Here is a 26,419-nt window from a genome sequence, read left to right as displayed (position 1 = left end):
TGGACAAGACTAAAGAGCTTTCTAAGGACCTCAGGGACAAGACTGTAGACCTGCACCAGGCTGGGATTGGCTAGAAGACCATCAGAAAGCAGCTTGGTGAGAAGGAGACCACTGTCATCATTTGAAAATAGAAGAAAAGTAAAATGGGCATCAATCAACAATCAATCGCCCTCGGTCTGGGGCTCCACACAAGATCTCGCCCGGTGGGGTATGAGGATAACCCCAGAACGCCATCCCCACAGTCAGCATGGAGGTGCACCTCCATGGTGAACAACATGCTGAGCCATGCTAAACACCCCCAAAGCATAATGTTTCCATGGAAACATTATGCTTTGGGGGTGCTGAGCCATGCTAAACACCCCCAAAGCATAATGTTTCCATGGAAACATTATGCTTTGGGGGTGTTTCTCTGCTAAGGGGACAGGACCACTTCCCTGCATCGAGGAGAGGATGGACGGGGCTATGCACCGTAAAATCTTTTCCGATAGCCTCCTTCCCTCAGACACTGAAAATGGGTCATGGAGGGTCTTCCAGCAGGACAATGCCCCTGAACATACAGCCAAGGCAACACAGGAGTGTCGAAAGAAGAAGCACATTCTGTTGAGGGAGGGGCCTAGCCAGTCTCCGGACCTTAATCTCATAGAAAATCTGTGGAGGGAGCTGAAGCTTCCAGAGGCCAAGCATCACGGCCCATCTACACTACAGGCATCAAAAAATCTTGAAGCTGGGCGTGTCTGAGGCTTGGCGATTTCTCGCGACCAACAACCAATCAGGAATCTCCCGCCCGCCCCCGGCAATGTTATGCTACATTACTAGCTGTCCATTCAATGTTAAAACGAAGTAAACTGGATATAAACTCCCCAAACGGTTGAAAACCTACCAGTTTCACCAACTGTCTCTGCCACCTCCCGCCATGCCTGGTTCCTCCGGTTTAGGTCCCGGTAGGTGAACAGAGTACAGTCATACAGGACTGGGACACTTGCCACGGCAATGATTAATTTATCCTCCATTTTATGACATATGGAAAATAGTCAAGACCTGCGGTATCAGCATACACGCGGTTTGATTGGCTAGTGCTTGTACTGGCAGGAATTGCATAAACGGGATTTGATTGGCTGATGCCAAGCATCGAGCCTCAAAAGTTGAACATTGTTCAAGTTGAACATTGTTCAACTTTTGATGCCGAGAGATGCTCGTGATGCTTGCAAAGCCATGCCATGCTCCCCACAATGCAGTTCGGCGAAGATAAAAATTTTTCTACGTCACCCCATTCAAGTTAATGGGCGAAGCGTTTAAAGCATTTTTCGATGCCTGTAGTGTAGACGGGCCGTCAGCCTCAGAACCTTCAGGTTTTGGAGAGGATCTTCAGAGAGGAGTGGACCAACATCCTTCCTGAGATGTGCACAAACCTGGAGACCAACTACAAGAAGGGTCTGACCTCTGTGTGTCCAACATGGGTTTCTCCACCAAGTACGAACACATGTTCTGCAATGGATCAAATACTTATTTCCCAAAGTTAAATGCAAATCTATTTTGATCTTTCATATAATGTCAATTTCTGGATTTTCTTTTTGATATTCTTACTCTCACTGTTCAAATAAACCTACCATTAAAAGTATAGACTGTTCATTTTTTTGTAGGCGCAAACTTAGAAAATCTGCAAGGGATCAAATACTTATTTCCTCCACTCTATTTTTCATCTCTGTATGATATCGATTTTTGTTTTTTTTAAACTTTGCTTCTATATTAAGGAAAATAATTAGCAAACTGTAGACCATGCACATTCCAGACAAATAGTTATCTAGTCTTTCTCTTCCGAAAGTTAGATATGGAGTAAAATATACATTCTAAAACAGCTCGTAAGTCATAGTTTGTGTTGTCTGTCATAGTGTGTTTGCCTGTTTGTTACTGAGGACCCTTAGCCTCATTTAGAAAATGTAATGTTGTCTGTTTCATGGAGATGTGAAGCACTGCACAGCAGAATGCAGTGATCAACTACAAGCAGCAAAGGCTGAAATATGAATGCATATAACATAAGGCTCTGGTTGTCAATGTGATTCTCATTTCAACACCAGGATGCCATGGAGAGCTCACAGTCTAGGCCTGCTGTTGACAGACTGTTGGACTCCGCCTACCTGAAGAGTGGAGCTGGACTCCAGAAACCTCAGGAATCGGCCAGCCTCACATTCTCCTACCTTCAAGGCAACCAGGGGAGCTTCCACCTCTCTCAGGTACAATACATAACAGGGGAAAGTGCGAAAGTCAGGGTTTTATAAGACCCATGTACCTATTAGCCTTGGGCATTTGGACTGGATGTCAGCATTACAGTGGGGGAAAAAAGTATTTAGTCAGCCACCAATTGTGCAAGTTCTCCCACTTAAAAATATGAGAGGCCTGTAATTTTCATCCTAGGTATACCTCAACTACGAGAGAGAAAATGAGAAGAAAAAAAATCCAGAAAATCACATTGTCTGATTTATAAAGAATTTATTTGCAAATGATGGTGGAAAATAAGTATTTGGTCAATAACAAAAGTTCATCTCAATACTTTGTTATATACCCTTTGTTGGCAATGACAGAGGTCAAAATGTTTTCTGTAAGTCTTCACAAGGTTTTCACACACTGTTGCTGCTATTTTGGCCCATTCCTCCATGCAGATCTCCTCTAGAGCAGTGATGTTTAGGGACTGTCGCTGGGCAACACGGACTTTCAACTCCCCCCAAAGATTTTCGATGGGGTTGAGATCTGGAGACTGGCTAGGCCACTCCAGGACCTTGAAATGCATATTACGAAGCCACTCCTTCGTTGCCCGGGCGGTGTGTTTAGGATCATTGTCATGCTGAAAGACCCAGCCACGTTTCATCTTCAATGCCCTTGCTGATGGAAGGAGGTTGTCACTCAAAATCTCACGATACATGGCCCCATTCATTCTTTCCTTTACACGGATCAGTCGTCCTGGTCCCTTTGCAGAAAAACAGCCCCAAAGCATGATGTTTCCACCCCCATGTTTCACAGTAGGTATGGTGTTCTTTGGATGCAACTCAGCATTCTTTCTCCTCCAAACACGTCTAGTTGAGTTTTTACCAAAACGTTCTATTTTGGTTTCATCTGACCATATGACATTCTCCCAATCCTCTTCTGGATCATCTAAATGCTCTCTAGCAAACTTCAGACGGGCCTGGACATGTACTGGCTTAAGCAGGGGGACACGTCTGGCACTGCAGGATTTAGTCCCTGGCGGCGTAGTGTGTTACTGATGGTAGCCTTTGTTACTTTGGTCCCAGCTCTCTGCAGGTCATTGACTGGGTCCCCCTGTGTGGTTCTGGGATTTTTGCTCACCGTTCTTCTTGTGATCATTTTGACCCCACGGGGTGAGATCTTGCGTGGAGCCCTAGATCGAGGGAGATTATCAGTGGTCTTGTATGTCTTCCATTTTCTAATAATTGCTCCCACAGTTGATTTCTTCACACCAAGCTGCTTACGTATTGCAGCTTCAGTCTTTCCAGCCTGATGCAGGTCTACAATTGTGTTTCTGGTGTCCTTTGACAGCTATTTGGTCTTGGCCATAGTGGAGTTTGGAGTGTGACTGTTTGAGGTCGTGGACAGGTGTCTTTTATACTGATAACGAGTTCAAACAGGTGCCATTAATACAGTTAACGAGTGGAGGACAGAGGAGGCTCTTAAAGAAGAAGTTACAGGTCTGTGAGAGCCATAAATCTTGTTTGTTTGTAGGTGACCAAATACTTATTTTCCACCATAATTTGCAAATAAATTCTTTAAAAATCAGACAATGTGATTTTCTGGATTTTTTTTTTTTTCTCATTTGGCTCTCATAGCTGAGGTATACCTAGGATGAAAATTACAGGCCTCATTTTTTTAAGTGGGAGAACTTGCACAATTGGTGGCTGACTAAATACTTTTTTTCCCCACTGTATGTTTAACCCCCCTTGAAACAAGGACACTACCATTGCAATCTGGTCATCTTTGTTGGTTTTGGGCTTTGGCACAACTTCCCCTACAGGTAAAGTGCATGGAGAAGGCAACCTTGAAGAGGGAAGTTATAGACCTCATCAAGATTGATTGTGTGGCATTTCCAATGTAAACTACTTAAGAAGAAATGTTATCATTATGGCTTTTCAAGAGACTTTTAAATAATAGGTCTGACACAAGCATCCAAAAACATTGTAGGTACTGCTTCCTGAATGCCATGATGGGGACAATGAAGATGATGATGATGATGGCGTCGATGAGCCTGATGGTGCCAGACATTCGTTGGGCTTAAGAGGAGGGCCTTGTGGGAATGTAAGTGTTGCAGAGGCCTCAGACGGTACCAGTGAAGATGACAACACTCCCCTTTCAACCTCCCTGGAACCCAAGTATTTCTCCCAGAGCATCCACCAGGACACAGAAGATTCAGATGATGGGTGGAATTATTGCCCAGACAACCTGGAGCAAGAATTTAAACAAGGTTGTGTTTATCAGTGATGTTAAGATTTTAAAGAGTTAATGCTCCGTTCTACAATCTCAATACATATTGTGGCTTGTTTCTTGGTCTAAGTGTATATGTATATACGTGTTAACAGCATGACTCTCCTCTTTAGGTGCACATGCCACACAGAGTGTGGTTTACCAGAACGATGAAGGACAGTGGGTGACTGACCTGGCATATTACTCCTCCTTTGAGAAAGAGGTTGATGGGAAGACTTCAGAGAATGTTGGCCAATTACAGACTGAGGAATTTCTTCCTCCCAGTATGTAAAAGAAGTCCAAAGCTTATTTAAAAATGTGTTGTACTTATATAAATCAATGCCTATTGCAAATAAATAATCCTTTGCAGGTGATGCTTTGGAAAAGATAGCTAAGGATCAAGAGACATTTGAGAAAGAGCACCAATTTATGCAGGTATACAACAGCTCTCTTTTTTTCAAATATTGTTTGTCACAATCAAATGAATTGTAAGAGGCTGGCACACTCTCAGCCACGCTGTATTTAATAAAGCACAACCTTTTGTGGTTTATTGTGAGTATTGCTGTTCACACAGGAGGAGAAGATAGAACCAGCCAGCAGCAACAGCACCTTTAACAGCGACTCCTCTTGGAAGGTTCCCCCCAACAGTAACATCCTGATGAGGGCTTCGCAGGTCTCCACAGAGTATAAGCAGGGGGACCAGAGCTACCTGCGACTGACTTTGGGGCAGTTTTTTGGACAGCGCTCTGAAGCCCTTGGCTGTCTTGGCAGTGCTGATAATTTGGATTTTGTTAAACGGGTCAGTACCATTTGATTTTTTCCTTGTGTTACACAAATAATTTCCTTAGTATCAGTCTCTTTCAGAATTGATTTCAAGACTATAAAAAATGTGTTCATAGTACATAAACCTATATATGAGATTTGCATCAACATTGATATGTTTGATCTAGCTGCAGATGTTGTTTTTGTGTTTCTGCTAACTTTATGTCAAGTTAATACAGTCTAATGGTTGAGGTTGGGTTAACTTCCGACTGTAACATGTAGTAAAAGCTTGGTCTTTTGTCCTCTAGCCTTCCTTTGGCTACATCATTACCTCTCCAGAGAAAAGGGACCCATTTCCCCTAATTCATCCCTCAGAGTTCTCAGCTGGAGGCAACTCTCTAGCTGACACTATGGAACCCAGTGAAGCAGACAAGACACTCAACCCAGGTGTGTTCACAATATTGTTATTGCTGAATAATCACCTTCTAGCCTCACCTTTTTGTTTGCATTTTCTAAATGATTTAGACTGCTTTTCTGATTATTATTCATGATCATCTCATTTGCAGAAGACCTGGACCAAATTCTTGAGGCACCAGGTGAAAGGATGTTACTGAAAGATGAAATTGCACCGTATGAACAGGAGGTACAGGGGCTTTTCTGATATACAGTGGGGCAAAAAAGTATTTAGTCAGCCACCAATTGTGCAAGTTCTGCCACTTAAAAAGATGAGAGGCCTGTAATTTTCATCCTAGGTACAATGGGACAAAAAAATATTTAGTCAGCTACCAATTGTGCAAGTTATCCCACTTAAAAAGATGAGAGACCTGTAATTTTCATCCTAGGTACACTTCAACTATGAGAGACAGAATCGGGGAAAGAATCCAGGAAATCACATTGTAGGATTTTTAATGAATTAATTGGTAAATTCCTCGGTAAAATAAGTATTTGGTCACCTACAAACAAACAAGATTTCTGGCTCTCACAGACCTGTAACTTCTTCTTTAAGAACTTCCTCTGTCCTCCACTTGTTAACTGTATTAATGGCACCTGTTTGACCTCGTTATCAGTATAAAAGACACCTGTCCACAACCTCAAACAGTCACACTCCAAACTCCACTATGGCCAAGACCAAAGAGCTTTCAAAGGACACCAGAAACAAAATTGTAGACCTGCACCAGGCTGGGGAGACTGAATCTGCAATAGGTAAGCAGCTTGGTGTGAAGAAATCAACTGTGGGAGCAATTATTAGAAAATGGAAGACATACAAGACCACTGATAATCTCCCTCGATCTGGGGCTCCACGCAAGATCTTACCCCGTGGGGTCAAAATGATCACAAGAACGGTGAGCAAAAATCCCAGAACCACACGGGGGGACCTAGTCAATGACCTGCAGAGAGCTGGGACCAGAGTAACAAAGGCTACCATCAGTAACACACTATGCCGCCAGGGACTCAAATCCTGCAGTGCCAGACGTGTCCCCCTGCTTAAGCCAGTACATGTCCAGGCCCGTCTGAAGTTTGCTAAAGAGCATTTAGATCAGGGGTCCTCAACCCCCGGTCCGCGGACCGGAGGTGTTACTGCCGGGCCACAAAATAGCTGTGAGTTTATCGTAATATTTGCAGAATTATAAATATATAAAAATATTTTATCAAAAAAATTCAATTTTTATTTTATTTTATACCAGTCATATTATTTCATCCAAAACATACAAAATAAATCAAAATTGGTTAGCATAAGGTCTCAGCCTCTCGTGCGCAGATAAAGTTACAGGTGGTGCGCCAATAGGAGCACACAGGAGACAACCGTTTAATCACAGACTGTTATGTTTGTGGGGGAATGGCAGTGCATACATTATTTGAGATATATTTCGAACTCTGACTTCATTTTAAGGACATTGCGGCCAGGGGTGTAGAGCTATTTTTTTATTTGTAAAGCCTCCTTCACTTCATGAAATGGCTGCAGCATCAGGAGGCAGCCTCTGAGAAGTGTAGCACCAGCGCGTACACACCGCCTTCACTGTGTTCCCCACTGCAGGCTGCTACGTTTCAACCACACACACCTCCATAACACACACGCACATCGAACGGACCGATTATTCCCCCTATTACTCGTTGTGTGAAGGAAATGTCCGGTCACAAAGGCGCATGATGTGTGTGTGTATGTGCTCTGCTCAGCTCCGCTGTGCGTGTGTGTGTATGTTCGGTGTGTTTGTTTGTGTCCAACAACGGCATTTGTTTTCAAATTACTATGAACAGTAATTTACACACATCTGGCCAACTCCATAGGTATGTGGGTGTTCCCAAAAGAAGTTAGTTTAATCTTAATCTCGATGTAGTGCTAAATGCTGTCGGAGTGCACCTGAACGAACGCCCCGGTATAACGTTATTATTGCTGGCAAACAAGCCCAGGGATCTCACTGACATTTCAGTTATATCAATATGTGTACAGTGGTCCTAGTTTGTTTTAATTGTATCCTGGTTTTAAACTGTTTTAATATGTTTTGGATGCAAATTGTTCTATTATTTGTTCAGGCTGTTACATACAATTAGCCACTGTTGCCACCTATATTAGGCTATATTATATATTATATTAATATTTGTAAAGCGGTCCTAATTTTTTGTTTTAATTGTATCCTGGTTTTAAACGTTAATATGTTTTGGATGCATATTGGTATTTCTTCAGGCTGTTAGCCTCTGTTGCCACCTGCTGGTGAGTAAATATTCAAATCAGTTAAAATTGACAACCGGTCCGCAGATTTTTTTTAATGTATCTGCCGGTCCTTGGCACAATAAGGGTTGGGAACTCCTGATTTAGATGATCCAGAAGAGGATTGGGAGAATGTCATATGGTCAGATGAAACCAAAATAGAACGTTTTGGTAAAAACTCAACTAGTCGTGTTTGGAGGAGAAAGAACGCTGAATTGCATCCAAAGAACACCATACCTACTGTGAAACATGGTGGTGGAAACATCATGCTTTGGGGCTGTTTTTCTGCAAAGGGACCAGGACGACTGATCCGTGTAAAGGAAATAATTAATGGGGCCATGTATCGTGAGATTTTGAGTGACAACCTCCTTCCATCAGCAAGGGCATTGAAGATGAAACGTGGCTGGGTCTTTCAGCATGACAATGATCCCAAACACACCACCCGGGCAACGAAGGAGTGGCTTCGTAAGAAGCATTTCAAGGTCCTGGAGTGGCCTAGCCAGTCTCCAGATCTCAACCCCATAGAAAATCTTTGGAGGGAGTTGAAAGTCCGTGTTGTCCAGCAACAGCCCCAAAACATCACTGCTCTAGAGGAGATCTGCATGGAGGAATGGGCCAAAATACCAGCAACAGTGTGTGAAAACCTTGTGAAGACTTACAGAAAACGTTTGACCTCTGTCATTGCCAACGAAGGGTATATAACAAAGTATTGAGATGAACTTTTGTTATTGACCAAATACTTATTTTCCACCATAATTTGTAAATAAATTCTTTAAAAATCAGACAATGTGATTTTCTGGATTTTTTTTTTTTAAATTTATTTATTTTTCTCATTTTGTCTCTCATAGTTGAGGTATACCTGGGAGGAAAATTACAGGCCTCTCATCTTTTTAAGTGGGAGAACTTGCACAATTGGTGGCTGACTAAATACTTTTTTGCCCCACTGTATAATGTATAGGAATACATGCATGGCAGCATGTCTTTCTGACATAAAATCACTTCTTCTCTTCAGGATCATACTGTAAGAGCTGCACCTGGCCACCATGAGGGCTCTGGCTCTGATTTAAGCTTAGGTAACCAAAGCAGTGCGTCCCCTAACAGTAACAACAGCCAAATGATGCTGAGTATTAGCACAATTGCTTCAGCCATTGCTGATGCGTCCATCAGCACTGACCCATCGCAGCTGGCTGCCATGATAATGGCGCTCTCCAAGAGAAGTAGGGCGATGAATAGACCTGAGAGAGCAGACCATGTTGGACCTACAGCCAACTTTACAGAGGAACCCCACTCAGTGGAACATGTAAGGCCTTGATATTCTGTATTTTAAAGTAAGGATTTTGGTTTGATCAACTATGTACTGCACAATTGCTCTCAATCTGGCTTGTTTTGTTGAATTTGAATTTTTATAAATAGCTTTATTACATATTACATAATATGTTGATTATTTGTCTAGTTGTTATTTAAAAAATCTCACTAGAGGAAAACTCAAAAATCTTACTTTTGTTTACCTCTTAAATGTTAAAAAGACCATGTAATGTTTTGTAGTGTCTAATTTGAGATAATACTCTGTATTTACGATACAAGGACAGGTCAACATTGTGAGTGCCCTCTCCTTTTTTTCAATGTTCCCCCTACACAGATCCTCCCTGAGCCAGATCAGAGCAGCCTGCTGGACATACTGCACAGAAGCACCTGTGTTGGAGAGCTGAGTGCCTTTGACATGGAGAAATACCTGAAAATGACTGAAGTGTCATGCAGCCCTGATGCCTCTGTGGCTCACACCACCTTTGACCTGACCGCCTGGGCGAACAACCTCAGCAGCTCTCAAAGGAACCCTCAGGGGGGGTTTCCTGAGGAACAGGGGAGCTCAGCTCAGCAAGTGGACAGTAAGACTCAACAGAAGCCAACAATAACAGAAACTGGGGAGAAAGGCCGAGGAGGAGAGACCTCAATAAACACTAGCTTGTCTACAGAGCCAAATTCATTATCTCCCGGTCATAAGGGTCACTCAAAAAGAAGCTGTATCCCTCGTCCCCGTACATCTTTCAGCTCTGCCAGAAGATCTGTGGGCTCAAGGCAGACTTCAACTCTCACGACACTGGCAGACAAAAGGACTTCCTCTGGCAGGAACCTTACAGAAAATGTCAAGCCAGGAGAATGGAACCAACAGGCCTCCAACAATATTAGATCTTCCTTAGAAACATCACAAAATAGTGAAACAGGATCCTCTTCTACACCTGGAATGCATAAAATCCTACCAGGTTCATCTAAAGGTTCCTCTTCTCCGCCACAGAGGGTGAAGACTGCAGGCCAGCAGCAGCAGCAGCAGCAGCAGGAGGGACAAAGCAATTTTCCAGCGAAGAACATCATGGCTGCTCCACTACCTGGTAGTTCTGTGGAGAAGCATGTCGGATTCTCTGGCCAAAACAACCAGCATCCACTAGACCCTCCACCTGGTGAGTACAAATACAGAAATATGGAGTTTCTAATTCAAACCGTACACATGCAACAGTTGTAAGTACCCTTATTCAAACAACTGTAAAGACCAGTAGCCAGCATATTATTATTATTATTAATAATATTAATGCTAACAATACCATTTTCCAAAACAAAGTGCATAACATAGTTAAAGCAGGATTAAAAAGAACATAGGATGTATGCAGATCAATTCAAGGTTATAAACAATGATAAAACGGAAATAAAACTGCTAAATGCTATGTTTTGAAAAGTGATTGCACTGATTCGGCAAGCATCACAAAATATGAAAGTACATGATAAGAAAGCATTGTCCCTGACCATGTGAGAACATTAAGATGGCATCTTAAATTGTGTACTGTAACTATACTTGTTTCCCAGAGCTGCTGAAGGGTTTTGCTGAGCCTTGCGTGGATGAGACGCAGTATAACTTCAGACCGTCCACCTCTCCGCTTACTCACTCCTCTCCAAGTCAGACCTCCATTCCCAAAGCTGATGGGTACTGTTCTACAGATGGTTTTCAGTGAATAAAATAAATTAATAATAGTAGATTACATTAAATAGTTATCTTAAAATGGCTTCAGTATAACCACATCTCAAATTGATAAAATAATAACTTAATCATTAATCATAAATAGTCTGTTGTTTTGTTGATTCATATTATTACGGTTAGACACAGGAAATTTGCATTTTCAGTCATTATTCATGTATTTCTTTGTTCTTTGTTTTCTTGTCCTAGTATGGTGTCCCCTGATTCATCCAGTGGTTGTCTAGCAGGCAGACATCCAGGTATTGACCTCTCTCCTCAGTCAACCTGTTCCAGCCCCAGTCTCAGCAGGCTCACATACATCTCAATGAATGATGGCACTGTCATACCTACACCTGACAGGGAAAAGGTACCGCAGGACAAAGTAGACAATGCATGCGAATGGTGTAAACTGTGAACATTTGTGGCTGAATTTAGCTGAAAAAGCTGAATATGTTATTAGCTGAATGGTAGCTGCTTTTAGCTACAAAAACCAAGTAAGTGTGTTGCTGAACTTAGCGGAGAAATGCAGAAAAGTGAAATGATTTGAATCAAATTGTTACAGCTCAAATGCATTGCAATGACTTTGTTGAAAACTTGAAAGTGAAATGTTAAACTGGAAAAGCAGGAAAAATAGTGAAAAAGCTTAATATTTAAAAGAAAAAGGTATAAACAACAACATGTATAGCCTCAATGTCCTGAAATAGCTGAATAATGTAGTAGTTGAATGGTTTCTGCAGCTGAAAGTAGGCGGAAGGAGTTAGATATCAGATGTAAGTAGTAGTGAATGAATGTGTATTAAGAAGAGAAAAGAAAGTAAAAAGGCTTGGGAAAGCTGCAGAATATCTTTGACTGCAAACTTTTCGACTAAAGGCCCGGACACACCAATCTGACAACAAAGAACTGACACACCCCGACTGTTGCGTCACCTCGCATCTCTGCGTTTTGGCCATGTGTCGCACTGGAACACACCGCAAAGACTTCAGCCGACGGCCAAGAAGCACGTACGAACTGCGCATGCGTGAGTGGCAATAACTCTTCTTACCAGCAGGCGGCGGTAGTGTGTATTCGTCATTCAAAAGAGACAATAACCGGAAGACAGACTGTGATAACCGAGAGAAGAAGAACAGACTGCGTGATACAAACAAACAACAAATAGCGTGTGCGTTCCATTTTCACTTTACAGCGAGAAGCTCATGGGGCTTTCCCGAACCTGTGTCGAGAGCTGGAGTTAAATCAAATCTCAGATTTGCTTTTTTTAATAGTTTGTTTGGGTCCCTCACTTCCGCTTCGCTTCTCATGCACTGCTGAACAGCCAATCAGAGTGATTTCTTTGGCCGACGGCCTTTGGCCGACTGCCATGTTGAATCGGCGGGCAGTCGGCCGAAAAGGCGGGATACATCAATCCAAGTAGGGTGTGTCAACGCTCATCGTCGACCTGACGCCGATCTTTAATATGTGTTCTTAATTATTTTTTATTTTCCAGCCTAGGAGAGGTTTTCCTACATTTTACATGGAAAATTATTTCTCAGGAGTGTAGGGTTTGGGAATTATGGCAAGTTGAAAACATTTTTTTGGACGAATTTCCAGCTGTCCTCCACTCTGTTTTGAGATCAAAGCTAACTAATATTGCCCTCCTTAACATCCGATCACTCAACAAGAAAGCCCTCATCCTCCATGAACTAATCTTGGAAAAATCCCTTGATTTCCTTCTGCTCACCGAAACCTGGCAACAGCCCGATGACTTCTTCTCCCTCAACCAAACATCCCCCCCTGGCTTTAAATACATCACTAAACCCCGCCCCTCCCGCCGTGGTGGCGGCCTTGCTGTAATCCACAATCAGAACATCCAGATCATAGAACTAACCCTCCCCTCAGTATCATCCTTTGAATTCATTGCCTTCAAAGCCCCTCCCTCACTGACAGTCATCCTCATCTACCGGCCTCCTAAACCTCATCCCTCCTTCCTCTCAGATTTCACTGAGTTCCTCACACTTGCCTCATCCCTCTCTCAACGTCTGTTACTACTTGGTGACCTCAACATTCACATTGACTCACCCACCTGCAAGCTGGCATCCAAATTCACAACCCGACTGGACAATTTCTCTATCACCCAACATGTCACCTTCCCCACCCATGAGAAAGGACACATTCTTGATCTTGTCTGCTCTACCAACCTCCCAGTGATTGACCTCCACCCTTGCCCATTTCCCCTCTCCGACCACAAACTCATACAATTCAACATTGCCCCCCCCACCCGAAACCCCTGCCCACCCAGAAACATCACCTTCCGTAATCTACATTCCATTGACCATAACCATCTCTCTGAACTGCTATCGTCTAATCTCCCCCTGGACGCAACCCTCAGCTCACCTGACGATCTGCTCAACCACCTCAACTCCACCCTACTCACCTCCCTCAACACTTTAGCCCCCCTCAAAAATAAAACTGTTACTTTCAAGACCTCCTCACCCTGGTTCACACCCGCACTGCGTAAAATGAAGCAGCGAGGCCGCCAACTTGAACGTCTTTCAAAGAAATCATCCCTCACAGTCCATTACATAAGCTACAAACTCCATCTCAATGCATACAGAGATGCTCTTATTGCCGCTAAATCTGCCTACCTCTCCAACATCTTCACTGACCCCTCCCGTAACCCCAGGACCCTCTTCTCCACAGTTAACAAGCTCTTCAAACCTCGTGCTGATAACCTCCCTACTTCTACTTCCGCTACTTGCAGCTCATTCCTCCAGTTTTTCGCAGACAAAATTAACGCCATTAACCACTCCTTCTCAGCTCCATCTGATATACAAGCATCTCTCCCAACCTCCACCGCTACCATTTCTCCCCCCATCTCCCTTGACCTCCTGACTCCTCCTCCCCAGCGCCGCCTTTCCCAGTTCAACCTCGTTACCCCAATTGAAATACTCCATCTGATCGGTTCCTCAAATCCCACAACCTGCTCCCTTGACCCTCTACCCACTCCTCTCCTGAAGTCCTGCCTCCCCGTCCTCTGCCCCTATCTTGCTAACCTTTTCAACTCCTCGCTGTCCCATGGAACCGTCCCCTCTGCCTTCAAAACTGCTGCCGTTACTCCAATCCTCAAAAAACCTGGTCTTGATCCCTCCTCCCTCACTAATTACCGCCCCATCTCCAACCTACCATTCCTCTCAAAAACTCTTGAACGCATTGTAGCCAATCAAATTCACTGCCATCTCCAAACCAACCAGCTTTATGAACCCCTTCAGTCTGGATTTCGTCCTCACCACAGTACAGAAACTGCACTCGTCAAAGTCCTCAATGACCTCCTCACCTCTGCTGACACTGGTTCCCTCAATATTCTCATCCTCCTCGACCTGAGTGCAGCCTTCGATACCGTGAGCCACAACATCCTGCTCACCCGACTCAGGGACATTGGTATTGAAGGTATTGCACTCAGATGGCTCCAGTCCTACCTCACTGAACGATCCCACTTCATCTCCCTCCCCAACCACTCCTCTGCCACAGCTTCAGTCACCCAAGGTGTTCCTCAAGGATCAGTACTTGGACCCCTCCTCTTCATCATTTACATCCTGCCCCTCGGTCAGATACTCCGCCACTTCAACCTGGACTTCCACTGCTATGCTGATGACACTCAGATCTACCTCAGCACCAAATCCCTCCATAACCCACCCCTTACCCACATCGATTCCTGTCTGACAGCTATTAAAACTTGGATGCAACATAACCTCCTCAAACTGAACAGCAACAAAACGGAACTCCTCCTAATTGGCTCCAAATCCACCCTCAGCAAGGTCACTAACATAACACTCACCATCGATGGCACCATTGTTTCCCCCTCCAATCAGGCACGCAACCTTGGCGTAATCTTTGACCCCACCCTCTCCCTCGAACCTCACATCCGCCAAACAGTCAAAACCTCATTTTTCCACCTCCGCAATATTGCAAAAATCCTACCCTCTCTCACCCGCCCCGCAGCCGAACGACTAATCCATGCCTTCATTTCCTCCCGCCTTGACTACTGCAACTCACTTCTTTACGGCATCAGCACTACATCCCTCAACAGACTCCAACGGGTTCAAAATGCAGTTGCACGTCTCCTCACACATACCAAATCATGGCATCACATCAGCCCAGTCCTCAAAGAGCTCCACTGGCTTCCTGTCTCCCATCGCATCAATTACAAAATGATGGTCCTCACCTACAAAGCACTCCACCATTTGGCCCCCCCTTATCTCACAAACCTTCTCACTCCTTATCAACCCCCACGGTCCCTCAGATCCACCGCAGCCGGACTCCTATCCATTCCCACATCCACACTCTGCAGCTTTGGGGACAGAGCCTTCTCAGTGGCAGCTCCTAGGCTCTGGAATTCCCTCCCCCAAGATCTCCGTGACTCTGAGTCCCTCACAGTCTTTCAGTCCCGCCTCAAAACACATCTTTTCAACTCTGCCTACCCATAAGCCCCCCTCCTCTCAATCAATTTCCTCTTGACTGCCTTTTTATTTATTTTACTATACTTACTTGTTTGCCTGTCCTTGTTTGTCTACCCTCCCTCATATTGTAAAGCGTCTTTGAGTCGTGAAAAGCGCTATATAAATAAAATGCATTATTATTATTATTATTATTATTATTAAAGCACTCTAGAGTTAACGAGCTGCCCAATACACACTAATGTTAAAATCTGAAGAAAGCCTCTTTACCAAGCTCCAAACTAAGTTAAATATCTCAAAGTGTAAAATATATCAACAATTTGAATAAGAATTGAATAGCTGAAGGTCTTGTGATCATTTTAAAGTTGGAATGAAGTGTCTAGCTGAAAGTATGTGGAAGGAGTAGCATTTGGCGCAAGGTGTAGGAAAACAGGATTTGAAGGCATCTCCCATTGACTTCAATGTTAAAAAAAGAGTTTAAAAAGCTGAATATTTCAAAAATTATAAAATATTTTTTAAAAGTTGAAGGTTTCCCATCGATTCCTGAACAGGCTGAATAGTTTAATATTTGAATGGTTTCTGTAGCTGAAAATAAGCTGAAGTTATGGAGTGCCAAAGTATTGGCTGAAATAAGTTTAAGGGGAAGAATAAAGATTTGAAGAACTATAGTGGAATGCTGTAAACAGCATTCGCACTAATAAGGGGAATACAGATTCAAAGAACTATAGTGGAATGCTGTAAATAGCATTCACACTAATTAATGCAAGAATAACCTTAGATGAAACCATACTTAAGCTCCCCTCATGTTACACAAAGGTCTGTACTTACGTGCTGTTTTACAAGGTAAACTTCAGGTCCTTATAGACACATTTAAAAAAAAAAAAAAAAAAAAAACAGGTGCAAGTTTGCCTTCGGGGCACTGCAGAGGTGCCCTTGATCCAGGCACTGGAACCCCAACACTGCTTCCTGGCGCTGTATAATAGCGGCCCAATGCTTTTAATACTTGGATTGGATAAATGCACAGACAACCTTATATTAAAAATGATATGTATATTTAATTTTTCTGTGAATGTATTACTTACAAGTGTCGTATTAATTATCTTGAGTTGTTATTCTGTCCACAGAATAACTGTACCATGGCACTGAGCTCCACCATCATCAGGTTCAGTCCAACTCCACCTCTGGATCAAGATGAACAGTCTGCACAAGATATTCTTGGCATGCCGAAAAGCCTGGACCAGGTGCGACCACAGCATTCTAAAAGTCTGGACCCACTACCAGCACAGCAGAGTAAAAGCCCAGAGCCCTCACGTAGTGCATCTGGTCTGAGCTGCACTCGTAGCCAGAGTGAATGTAACTACAACTTCCCCGGAGACAGACCTGGGGATCTCTCAGCAGGTTACGGGAACCACAAGCACATCTCTGAGTCCAATGTAAGACAGCTCACTAAAGTGGACTCAGGCTATTGCAGTAATCTGAACATTCAGCAAACTAACAGCAGTGCACCTCCAAGCTCTCAGTGGGGAGCTGCTAGCTTAATGGCATCGTCAGTGTATGCTGGTGGCCTTGGAATGCCATCATACACATCAGGGGGACTTCACTATGTACCCATCCCCAGCTTTAATCCCCAGTGTGCTGGCTTGATTGACCCCCGCCACCAAGGAGATATACAGTCCCTTCTTGCTGGACGCTCACTTTTCAACTCACAGCTGGCTCAGCAGTATTTGGGACCTGAAGTTCCATTACATCCTAGTGCCTATCATGTGGGAGCAACAGGACATGGTCTCTTCAGTTTGTCCTCTACAGGCATGTCTTTTGTCTTTGCTTTCATGAATGAGATATACCAAAACCACTACAAAGTTAATAATGATGCAACATGATGGTTAAAGCCCTAATAATATATAATACAATGAGATAAATTAGTTCTCTCACTTCCATTTTTTTTACTAGGCATACCCAACACTGAACTAACAGGGAGACACGTCCATCCCACATCAGTTCCTCTGGGGATTCCTGGCTCTGCTGGAACACATCACCTCAATACACCCCATCATGGCCAGCAGGAAGCGGGAATGATGGGAAAACCCTTCAGTCAATATGGTGTAGAGCCAATTGGGGCTGGTGGTCTTGAGGATCTGAGAGGTAGCCATGGACTTCACTTCCTTTACCTATTTTATTATATTGTGTACACTCTTGAAATTATTTCCTTCTTAATGTTTTATCTTGTAATACCATAATAAGTCATATGCAGTATTTGGAAAACGGTTCTGTTGAATATAGGACAATAGTTATTTATTTTTGTTTTAGAAAATTGTATCAAGCGTTTTCACTCTAAATTTGTAATTGCTGCAAGATTGTCTCCTTCTATAATAAGACACAACTTCCAACGTGTTCTCCATGGAGTGGCAGCATTTCCCTGTATCAGCTCTCCCTGTCCCACTGTCATCCTCAGGACAAGTGGTGGTGCCAGAAGAACTGCGGTTCCCTCACACCTGCTGTGTAGGCATCGCTTCACAAACCTCCCTGAGTCTCTTCAACCCCTCGGAGAGATGGCAGCAAGTAGCAATTACTGTCACCAGCTTGGCCATTGATGGAGAGAAGGTGAGCAGAGTTGGCTTGATGCTATACAGTAGCAAAGAGCATAATGCAGCAAATATCGTAAAAATTGTATCGTCAGCTTGTGATAACTTGCACAGTTATTTGAGTCTCCTGAATGTGCTCAGAACCAGGTCTAAGCTCAGAGGGGTTCTTTCTCTGTAGCAGCTCCAACACTGTGGAATGATCTGCCCCTGCACATCAGACAGGCCTCCACACTGTCTGTTTATAAATCGCTTCTGAAATCCCAGCTCTTCTCCTTAGTGTATTGAAATCTTGTAGATTGTTGCTTTTAAATTGTCTATTGTTTTTTCTTGTACTTGTTTTATTGTGTGTGTGAGCTGAGCTGTGTTACTTTGTTGTATGTTTTGTTTATTTGACTGTACAGCACTTTGGTATGAAGGTTTTAAAGTGCTTATAAATAAAGCTGTATTGTATGATTGACTGTAAGGTTAGCAGTTAACCTGGTTCCTTAAATTGCTTAATAGTTAATATTCAGGGTCACCCCTACTGACAACAATGCTCAAATTCTTACTTCTGTCTTTGTTGCCAACCCTACAGGTGGATAGCCTCCCGTTCCAGTGGCTTATAGTGAAAAACAAGACCATCATTGCCCCCAAGAGTACAGAGGAGCAGAAGTTGTTGTTTATCCCTCCACAGGCTGGTGTCTACCAGTGTGTCTTTAGTGTTTGCTCCTGGCCTGCATCTGCCGAGACAGAGGTTGCAGCCAGGGCCAACATCTTTGCTAAAAGAGTTGTTCTGGTTGCTATAGCAGAGAATCCTGCGCTAGAGGTAAGGGCCCCATTGCAAAGATCACACTCTTCAAAGATTCATTCAACATTGTGTTTTAATATTGTAGAGATTCAATGCTAATCACACTTGTATTCAAATTGAATATGTTGCTTATCAATTGCAAGAAAGGTTCTTAAATTGAGTTTGATTCCCAGGTTGAATTAAATGAATCAGGCTGTCTGGATTTTGGAGACCTTTCAGGAGGCAGTGCCAGATCCCTTCCTCTCAAACTGCTCAACTTGACTCATGCTACAGTGCCCATCCGTCTGGTCATCAGTGCAGTGAGTAAATAGTACCATTTACAAATGTTCTCATTACAAGCACTTGCTTTTCTTTGCAATGCAAAAGCACAGCAGTGAGCATGATAAACAATATCTGAGTGGTTCATTTTTCACATCTCATTTACCCAGAATGCTACAGCCTGGAGGTGCTTCACCTTTTCAAGGCACCCTGTTACCAACACATCTGAGGCAAAACAGCAGGCTGGACACATGGCCGCAGTGTCCTCTTGCTCTGTGATGAATCATGTGATGCATGCCAGCTACGAACAGGTTAGAATTGCCCTAATCCTTATAACCTCATTCAGCTTCTTGGTCTCTTATTTTATTATTTATTCATTCTGCCAGTTTTTGTTTTGTGTTTTTTAACTAAAGCATGCTCAGGCAATTGTGGTATCCACCAAAATGAAAAGTGTTATTGCTGTGATAAGACGGGTAGAGATACAGTGGGGAAAAAAAGTATTTAGTCAGCCACCAATTGTGCGAGTTCTACCACTTAAAAAGATGAGAGGCCTGTAATTGTCATCCTAGGTATACCTCAACTATGAGAGACAAAATGAGAAAAAAAAATCCAGAAAATCACATTGTCTGATTTTTAAAGACTTCATTTGCAAATTATTGTGGAAAATAAGTATTTGGTCACCTATAAACAAACAAGATGTCTGGCTCTCACAGACCTGTAACTTCTTCTTTAAGAGCCTCCTCTGTCCTCCACTTGTTAACTGTATTAATGGCACCTGTTTGAACTCGTTATCAGTATAAAAGACACCTGTCCACAACCTCAAACAGTCACACTCCAAACTCCACTATGGCCAAGACCAAAGAGCTGTCAAAGGACACCAGAAACAAAATTGTAGACCTGCACCAGGCTGGGGAGACTGAATCTGCAATAGGTAAGCAGCTTGGTGTGAAGAAATCAACTGTGGGAGCAATTATTAGAAAATGAAAGACATACAAGACCACTGATAATCTCCCTCGATCTGGGGCTCCACGCAAGATCTCACCCCGTGGGGTCAAAATGATCACAAGAACGGTGAGCAAAAATCCCAGAACCACACGGGGGGGACCTAGTCAATGACCTGCAGAGAGCTGGGACCAAAGTAACAAAGGCTACCATCAGTAACACACTACGCCGCCAGGGACTCAAATCCTGCAGTGCCAGACGTGTCCCCCTGCTTAAGCCAGTACATGTCCAGGCCCGTCTGAAGTTTGCTAGAGAGCATTTAGATGATCCAGAAGAGAATTGGGAAAATGTCATATGGTCAGATGAAACCAAAATATAGCTTTTTGGTAAAAACTCAACTAGACGTGTTTGGAGGAGAAAGCATGCTGAGTTGCATCCAAAGAACACCATACCTACTGTGAAACATGGGGGTGGAAACATCATGCTTTGGGGCTGTTTTTCTGCAAAGGGACCAGGACGACTGATCCTTGTAAAGGAAAGAATGAATGGGGCCATGTATCGTGAGGTTTTGAGTGACAACCTCCTTCCATCAGCGAGGGCATTGAAGATGAAACGTGGCTGGGTCTTTCAGCATGACAATGATCCCAAACACACCGCCCGGGCAACGAAGGAGTGGCTTCGTAAGAAGCATTTCAAGGTCCTGGAGTGGCCTAGCCAGTCTCCAGATCTCAACCCCATAGAAAATCTTTGGAGGGAGTTGAAAGTCCGTGTTGCCCAGCGACAGCCCCAAAACATCACTGCTCTAGGGGAGATCTGCATGGAGGAATGGGCCAAAAATACCGGCAACATTGTGTGAAAACCTTGTGAAGACTTACAGAAAACGTTTGACCTCTGTCATTGCCAACAAAGGGTATATAACAAAGTATTGAGATGAACTTTTGTTATTGACCAAATACTTATTTTCCACCATCATTTGCAAATAAATTCTTTAAAAATCAGACAATGTGATTTTCTGATTTTTTTTTTTTTTTTCTCATTTTGTGTCTCATAGTTGAGGTATACCTAGGATGAAAATTACAGGCCTCTCATCTTTTTAAGTGGGAGAACTTGCACAATTTGTGGCTGACTAAATACTTTTTTGCCCCACTGTATGGGTAACATACTTTCACAGTTCTAATTCTCTGTATCTGCGAGTAAGCAGTGGAATTTGCTTCATAAGTAACATGACAAATTGCACTTTTGTTCTCTTTTTTCAGAATCCACAGGGCTTTATGGTCTGGGTTCACTTTAAGGCTCCTCAGAAGTACACAGTTACTTCAGGTAATCAATTTGGATTAGATACATGACACTTTATTATAGTAACTGCCAGAGGTCACAAATTGTATGACTTTTTATTTTTTTTATTTTTTTTAAGCATGTAGGGGAAAAAGTCAAGAAATGAGCGAAAACAGAAAAATAAGCTTCTGGCTGCATTTCAATGATATTGGAGAAAGCAAAGCTGAGTGCAGGATTTGTAAAATGAAAATATCTTTCAGAGCAGGGTTCTAATGTTGTTGTACCCACTCAGGATTTATTGCCAGAGGTGGGAGAAGTACTTAAGATCTTATACTTGAATAAAAGTAGAAGTACCAGAGTCAGAGTGTTTGAATACTCTGTTACAATTAAAAGTCCTGCATTCAAAATGTTACTCAAGTAAAAGTACAAAAGTATTGGCATCTAAATATACTTAAAGTATCTATACCGTTTTCCCGATAATAACCACCTCACTGCACATTATCCCTTACAAAAAAATGGATTGTGGGTCCCTTTATAACATGTTGTACACAGTGGAAATAAACATTCTGGTCAACTTAACATCAGGGATCTTATAAACTAAACTAATTCTGAATCAAACCGTCACAGTAGCCCAACCTTACTGTTCCCTCTTAAAATAGAAAAAAACACATTACTTTACCAGCAGAGAGAACATTTATTAGTACATTATTAATATGACGAATAAAGAGCAGTTTGATCTGCAATTCAATAATGAACAACTATGCATTTAATGATTGTTTTTGTTTGTATTAGTGTTATGGTACTCTTTAATTTTTGAGCTCAGGGGCAACTTGTTTGAGAAATAAATACATTGTGTAAAAGCAATCATTTGTATACGTTTTAGATATTATATTCTTTTTTGGTGAAAACACATAATGACTCGTTTAAGACTTGTTTTTCAAAGTTTTGGACTTGCCCATCGGGACTTGACTCTGGATTTGAGTGCAAAGACTTGAGACTTACTTGTGACTTGCAAAACAATGACTTGATCCAATATCCATCCTTGCATTTCTTATTGTACACCTGGAGTTCTATGACACTAAAGACTATCAGCAGAAACATACACAAACTATTTTAAATGTACTTACAGACCAAATATTTTCTGTTAACCCTATATGTGTGTGGCTGTGCTTGTCAGGAGAGCTTGGTCCTGCTGATGAGTACAATGGTCGTGTGGACATTGAAGTGGATTCTCCTGGTCCTAGTCATGTGATCAGGAGTGTTCCCCTCAAGGCCAAATGTGGAACTGCAAGGGTCCATGCTCCTAAAGACCTGCAGGTACTAAAACTGCCATGTTTTTTTTGTTGACTGACACTGTATCTCTGCCCACCACTACAGTTCAAACACATTGTTATGCATGTTTGTATCTCTGATTAATGAGATACACCAGCTTGAATTGCATTGGCCAATTTAATTGAACTGGAAATCACTTTTACCCAAACAAGACATATTTAAAGATAATGGAAAAAAAAGTAGTCTCAAAAAAAGAAAATGCATGGAATATACTTACCAATTTGGACAATAAGTCTAATCAGTTACTTAATATGGCTGTTTAAGAGCAGTAAGCCTGTATCTTACGCAACTTTAAAATAGGTTATTTAGTTCAACTTAACTGTGAGATAGTCTTCGCCATAGAGAGGGTATCTTGCAATTGTAAAATGAGTATCATCCAAATGTTTAAACAGCAGCAAGCAGATGGAGAATTTGTTTTACATCTTTTTATTTTTATTAACGTGATGGGTCTGATATTTCAAACCGCATTTAAAAGAGTTGATTGTGTTTCATATGATGTCAAAAGACATTGGGAAATGAAATGACTAGATCAATAATGAATACAAGCAATTTAGTTTGTATTAACTTTTGTATCATCATGTTTAGTTCTTCGTTCAGCTTTTCTTGGCCTCTGTAGAGATGGCCGTAAAATACTTTTTGTGCTTCTTTTGTCTAGACTGTCAGTCTGTCTGCTCTACTGGGTAAATCTAGTCAACAGACGCTGCCATTAAAGAATGCTGGAAACATTGACGTGCAGCTGAAACTCAAGGTAATTCTGACCTTTACTTTTCCAGTCAGATCTGGGGTTTGGGTAAGCCTCTGTGACATTTTGTGCTCAGACTGTGAAACATACAGTAGGGATTCATTGCTATTTAGCTACTTTTATTCTCCATCTCTTCCTCGTTTCCTCCCATCATTATCGTGCCTCATTCAAACATTTGCCCTCTCACTTATATTCCTTCTATAGTGCAGTGATGCTGAGGAAATTTTTTCTGTGACACCTGATGAACTGTCCCTGAGGATGGGAGAAGAGCAAGGCATCGTGGTCTCCTTCAAAGCACAGGGCAGCAGGAAATATCAAGAAAGGTATACAAACATAAATTGCTTTTGCAGTAGTTCACATGGACAGCTATGGGTTCTGTACATTGGATACAAAGTACAACATAATGCATTTGAGATCTCTTATATTTTTATATTAGGGGGACTTGATATGCTTAGATGAACAGTTAATAAGCAAGAGTCTTGGGTTATATCCTTGTATATCCCAAACATGTTACATTACATTACAGTGCATCTAGCTGAGGCTTTTATCCAAAGCAACTTAAAATAAGTACGTTCGACCAACAAGATACAAACTTGAAGAAGACAGAATCATATAAGTACATCAGGTTTCATAGAGCCAAAACAAGTGCTACTCAACTGGCTTTATAAGCCCGCCCTTTATTAGTATATAAGTGCTTTGTTAATAGGTCTATCGCTCGAAGTGGAGTCGAAAGAGATTAGTTTTCAGTCTGCGCTGGAAGATGTGCAAGCTTTCTGCTGTCCTGATATCAATGGGGAGCTCATTCCACCATTTTGGAGCCAGGATAGCAAACCCACGTGTTTTTGCTGATGGGAACTTGGGTCCCCCTCGCAGTGCGGGTGCAGCGAGCTGTTTAGCTGATGCAGAGTGCACGTGCTGGGGTGTACGGTTTAACCATGTCCTGGATGTAGGAAGGGCCAGATCCATTCGCAGCATGGTACGCAAGTACCAGTGTCTTGAAGTGGATTCTAGCAATTACTGGAAGCCAGTGAAGGGAGCGGAGGAGCGGCGTGGTGTGGGAGAATTTAGGAAGGTTGAAGACCAAACGAGCAGCTGCATTCTGGATGAGCTGCAGAGGTCGGATGGCACATGCAGGTAGACCAGCCAGGAGGGAGTTGCAGTAGTTTAGGCGTGAGATGACAAAAAGCCTGGACCAGAACCTGCGCTGATTTCTGGGTCAGCTGGGGACGTATCCTCCTGATGTTGTAAAGAGTGTATCTGCAGCAGCGGGTTGTAGCAGCAATGTTTGCAGTGAAGGACACTTTGTTATCTAGGATCACACCTAGATTCCTTGCAGTCTGAGTCGGGGAAACAATAGAGGTGCCGATGCTGATTGTTAGGTCAAGAGTGGGACAGTCTTTTCCCGGAAGGAAAAGCAGCTCAGTCTTGTCAAGGTTGAGCTTGAGGTGATGAGCAGACATCCACTGAGAGATGAACGCTAGACAAGCAGAGATGCGTGCGACGACCTGGGTCTCTGAGCGGGGAAAGGACATAATTAGTTGGGTGTGGTCAGCGTAGCAGTGGTATGAAAAACCATGCGGGCTAATGACAGATCCGAGCGAGTTTGTGTAAAAGGAGAAGAGGAGGGGACCATCACATCTTAAAGAGCCTGTGACACGATTTTCCCCCATCATCCAAACCCATCAATTTGAGTAAATATTGTCCCCTTGAAAACCGTTACTGAACTGATTTTGGATATTTGTACTTTGATAACCATTAATCTGCCCTTCAATGTTGACCATTTCCTTCTCGGGGATTCTTCAAGTCCCGCCAAATTATGGGTGACGTCAATGCGGGCACAGCGCTCCAGCTGCACCGTTCAGGATCCCAGCATCTGCATGTAAACGCACGATGGCGCACACAGCAGCAAGCTCAGACAGCGATGACAGTTTAATTTTGAACGTGTCTGAGAGCTCATATGAGGCTGAAGGATCGGTTTATTTTGTATCTTTTAGAAGTTTAGCAATTAGGTGCGTAAATATGGGCGATCATACGGTCATGTAGCCAGTGGTGGACTGGGACTAAAAATCAGCCCGGGACTCTCGACCGGCCCACTTCGGTACAACTAGTAAATTGTCAACGGGGGGAGTGGGGGATGTGCTAGTGACTTATCCGACCGGCCCGCTTCGGTACCGGCCCATCGGGATTCGTCCCGATGGCCAGTCCGCCACTGCACCCAGCCCAGCCCACGTAAACTGTCAACGGGGGGAGCCTCGCTGCGGGGAAACGGTGGACCTAGTGTCCCGATCGGATTGGGAATAATAATAATAATAATAATAATAATAATAATAATCCGTGCATTTTATCCATTAATTTCCCCAACATTGTGGTAAAAAAAACACGTTTAATCCATGTTGGTGTACTACTACAACCAGTGGTGTATTGGGGATGTTTAACTGGGTGGACGGGGTGGTGGGTGGACGGGAGACACTATGGACGCGCTCGTGAACTGTCAACGGGGGGGGCTTGGGGACCTCTGTGTCGCCTGTCAGCGCAACTTACATGATGCCGTTTAGACAATATAATAATAAAGGGCGGTGCCGGCTGTCAGCGAACCAATCCGGCCTTTCTGCGCGACTATCACTCAAATGCGGGACATAGTCTCAATGTGTGGGACGCGGGACAAATAATAAAAACGCTGTGTGTGCAGTCCCGCACAGTGCGGGACACCTGGTCACCCTACACACACAGTTCTGCCCCTCACACACACACGCTTCAAATCAAGTTGCATAAATGCTTGAGCTACGTTTTTATTATAATTACTGTGAAATCTGCCTATTATGTTTTCGTCATTATTACAACAAACACACACTTGCAACTGATAACACTGGCAATGATTTTAGATGTATTAGACTATTTAAAAAAGAAATCATGCTTCAAATAAGTGGGGGTACGGCGTACCCCCGCGTCCAACGCCCACTACACCACTGACTGCAACTACAAAAAGCTAAGGTTTGTTTTCTCATCAGGAAATGCAGACCGGCTCAAACAAAAGATTTTTACATCATCATCCTCACGATCATTTAATGTATCATATGTTCGCCGAATTGACATGAAAGCACTAATAAATGTAGTTTCATCCACTTGAGTTT

The 26,419-nt window shown here is 43.0% G+C and overlaps 1 protein-coding gene across 5 annotated transcripts in view; it reads left to right on the top strand.

The window, feature by feature from the left end:
* Nucleotides 1-26,419, top strand: part of cep192 (centrosomal protein 192) — a 56,445-nt gene that overhangs the window by 5,296 nt on the left and 24,730 nt on the right. For all 5 annotated transcript variants that reach the window (XM_079694029.1, XM_079694028.1, XM_079694030.1 and 2 more), the window contains 21 exons: nucleotides 2,076-2,231; nucleotides 4,189-4,468; nucleotides 4,602-4,751; nucleotides 4,838-4,902; nucleotides 5,042-5,266; nucleotides 5,538-5,676; nucleotides 5,796-5,872; nucleotides 8,949-9,236; nucleotides 9,576-10,392; nucleotides 10,793-10,910; nucleotides 11,151-11,307; nucleotides 16,495-17,176; nucleotides 17,321-17,512; nucleotides 17,823-17,971; nucleotides 18,527-18,757; nucleotides 18,913-19,038; nucleotides 19,168-19,308; nucleotides 21,196-21,259; nucleotides 22,392-22,531; nucleotides 23,202-23,294; nucleotides 23,493-23,611. In XM_079694029.1, coding sequence (XP_079550155.1) covers nucleotides 2,076-2,231; nucleotides 4,189-4,468; nucleotides 4,602-4,751; nucleotides 4,838-4,902; nucleotides 5,042-5,266; nucleotides 5,538-5,676; nucleotides 5,796-5,872; nucleotides 8,949-9,236; nucleotides 9,576-10,392; nucleotides 10,793-10,910; nucleotides 11,151-11,307; nucleotides 16,495-17,176; nucleotides 17,321-17,512; nucleotides 17,823-17,971; nucleotides 18,527-18,757; nucleotides 18,913-19,038; nucleotides 19,168-19,308; nucleotides 21,196-21,259; nucleotides 22,392-22,531; nucleotides 23,202-23,294; nucleotides 23,493-23,611 — 4,409 coding nt within the window. The remainder of the gene's footprint in view (nucleotides 1-2,075; nucleotides 2,232-4,188; nucleotides 4,469-4,601; nucleotides 4,752-4,837; nucleotides 4,903-5,041; nucleotides 5,267-5,537; nucleotides 5,677-5,795; nucleotides 5,873-8,948; nucleotides 9,237-9,575; nucleotides 10,393-10,792; nucleotides 10,911-11,150; nucleotides 11,308-16,494; nucleotides 17,177-17,320; nucleotides 17,513-17,822; nucleotides 17,972-18,526; nucleotides 18,758-18,912; nucleotides 19,039-19,167; nucleotides 19,309-21,195; nucleotides 21,260-22,391; nucleotides 22,532-23,201; nucleotides 23,295-23,492; nucleotides 23,612-26,419) is intronic.

Source organism: Notothenia rossii (assembly GCF_949606895.1).
Source record: "Notothenia rossii genome assembly, chromosome: 7".
In the NCBI taxonomy this organism is placed as follows: Eukaryota; Metazoa; Chordata; class Actinopteri; order Perciformes; family Nototheniidae; genus Notothenia; species Notothenia rossii.
The sequence above is the reverse complement of the archived record's forward strand: the minus strand, read 5'-3'. Positions and strand labels throughout refer to the sequence as shown.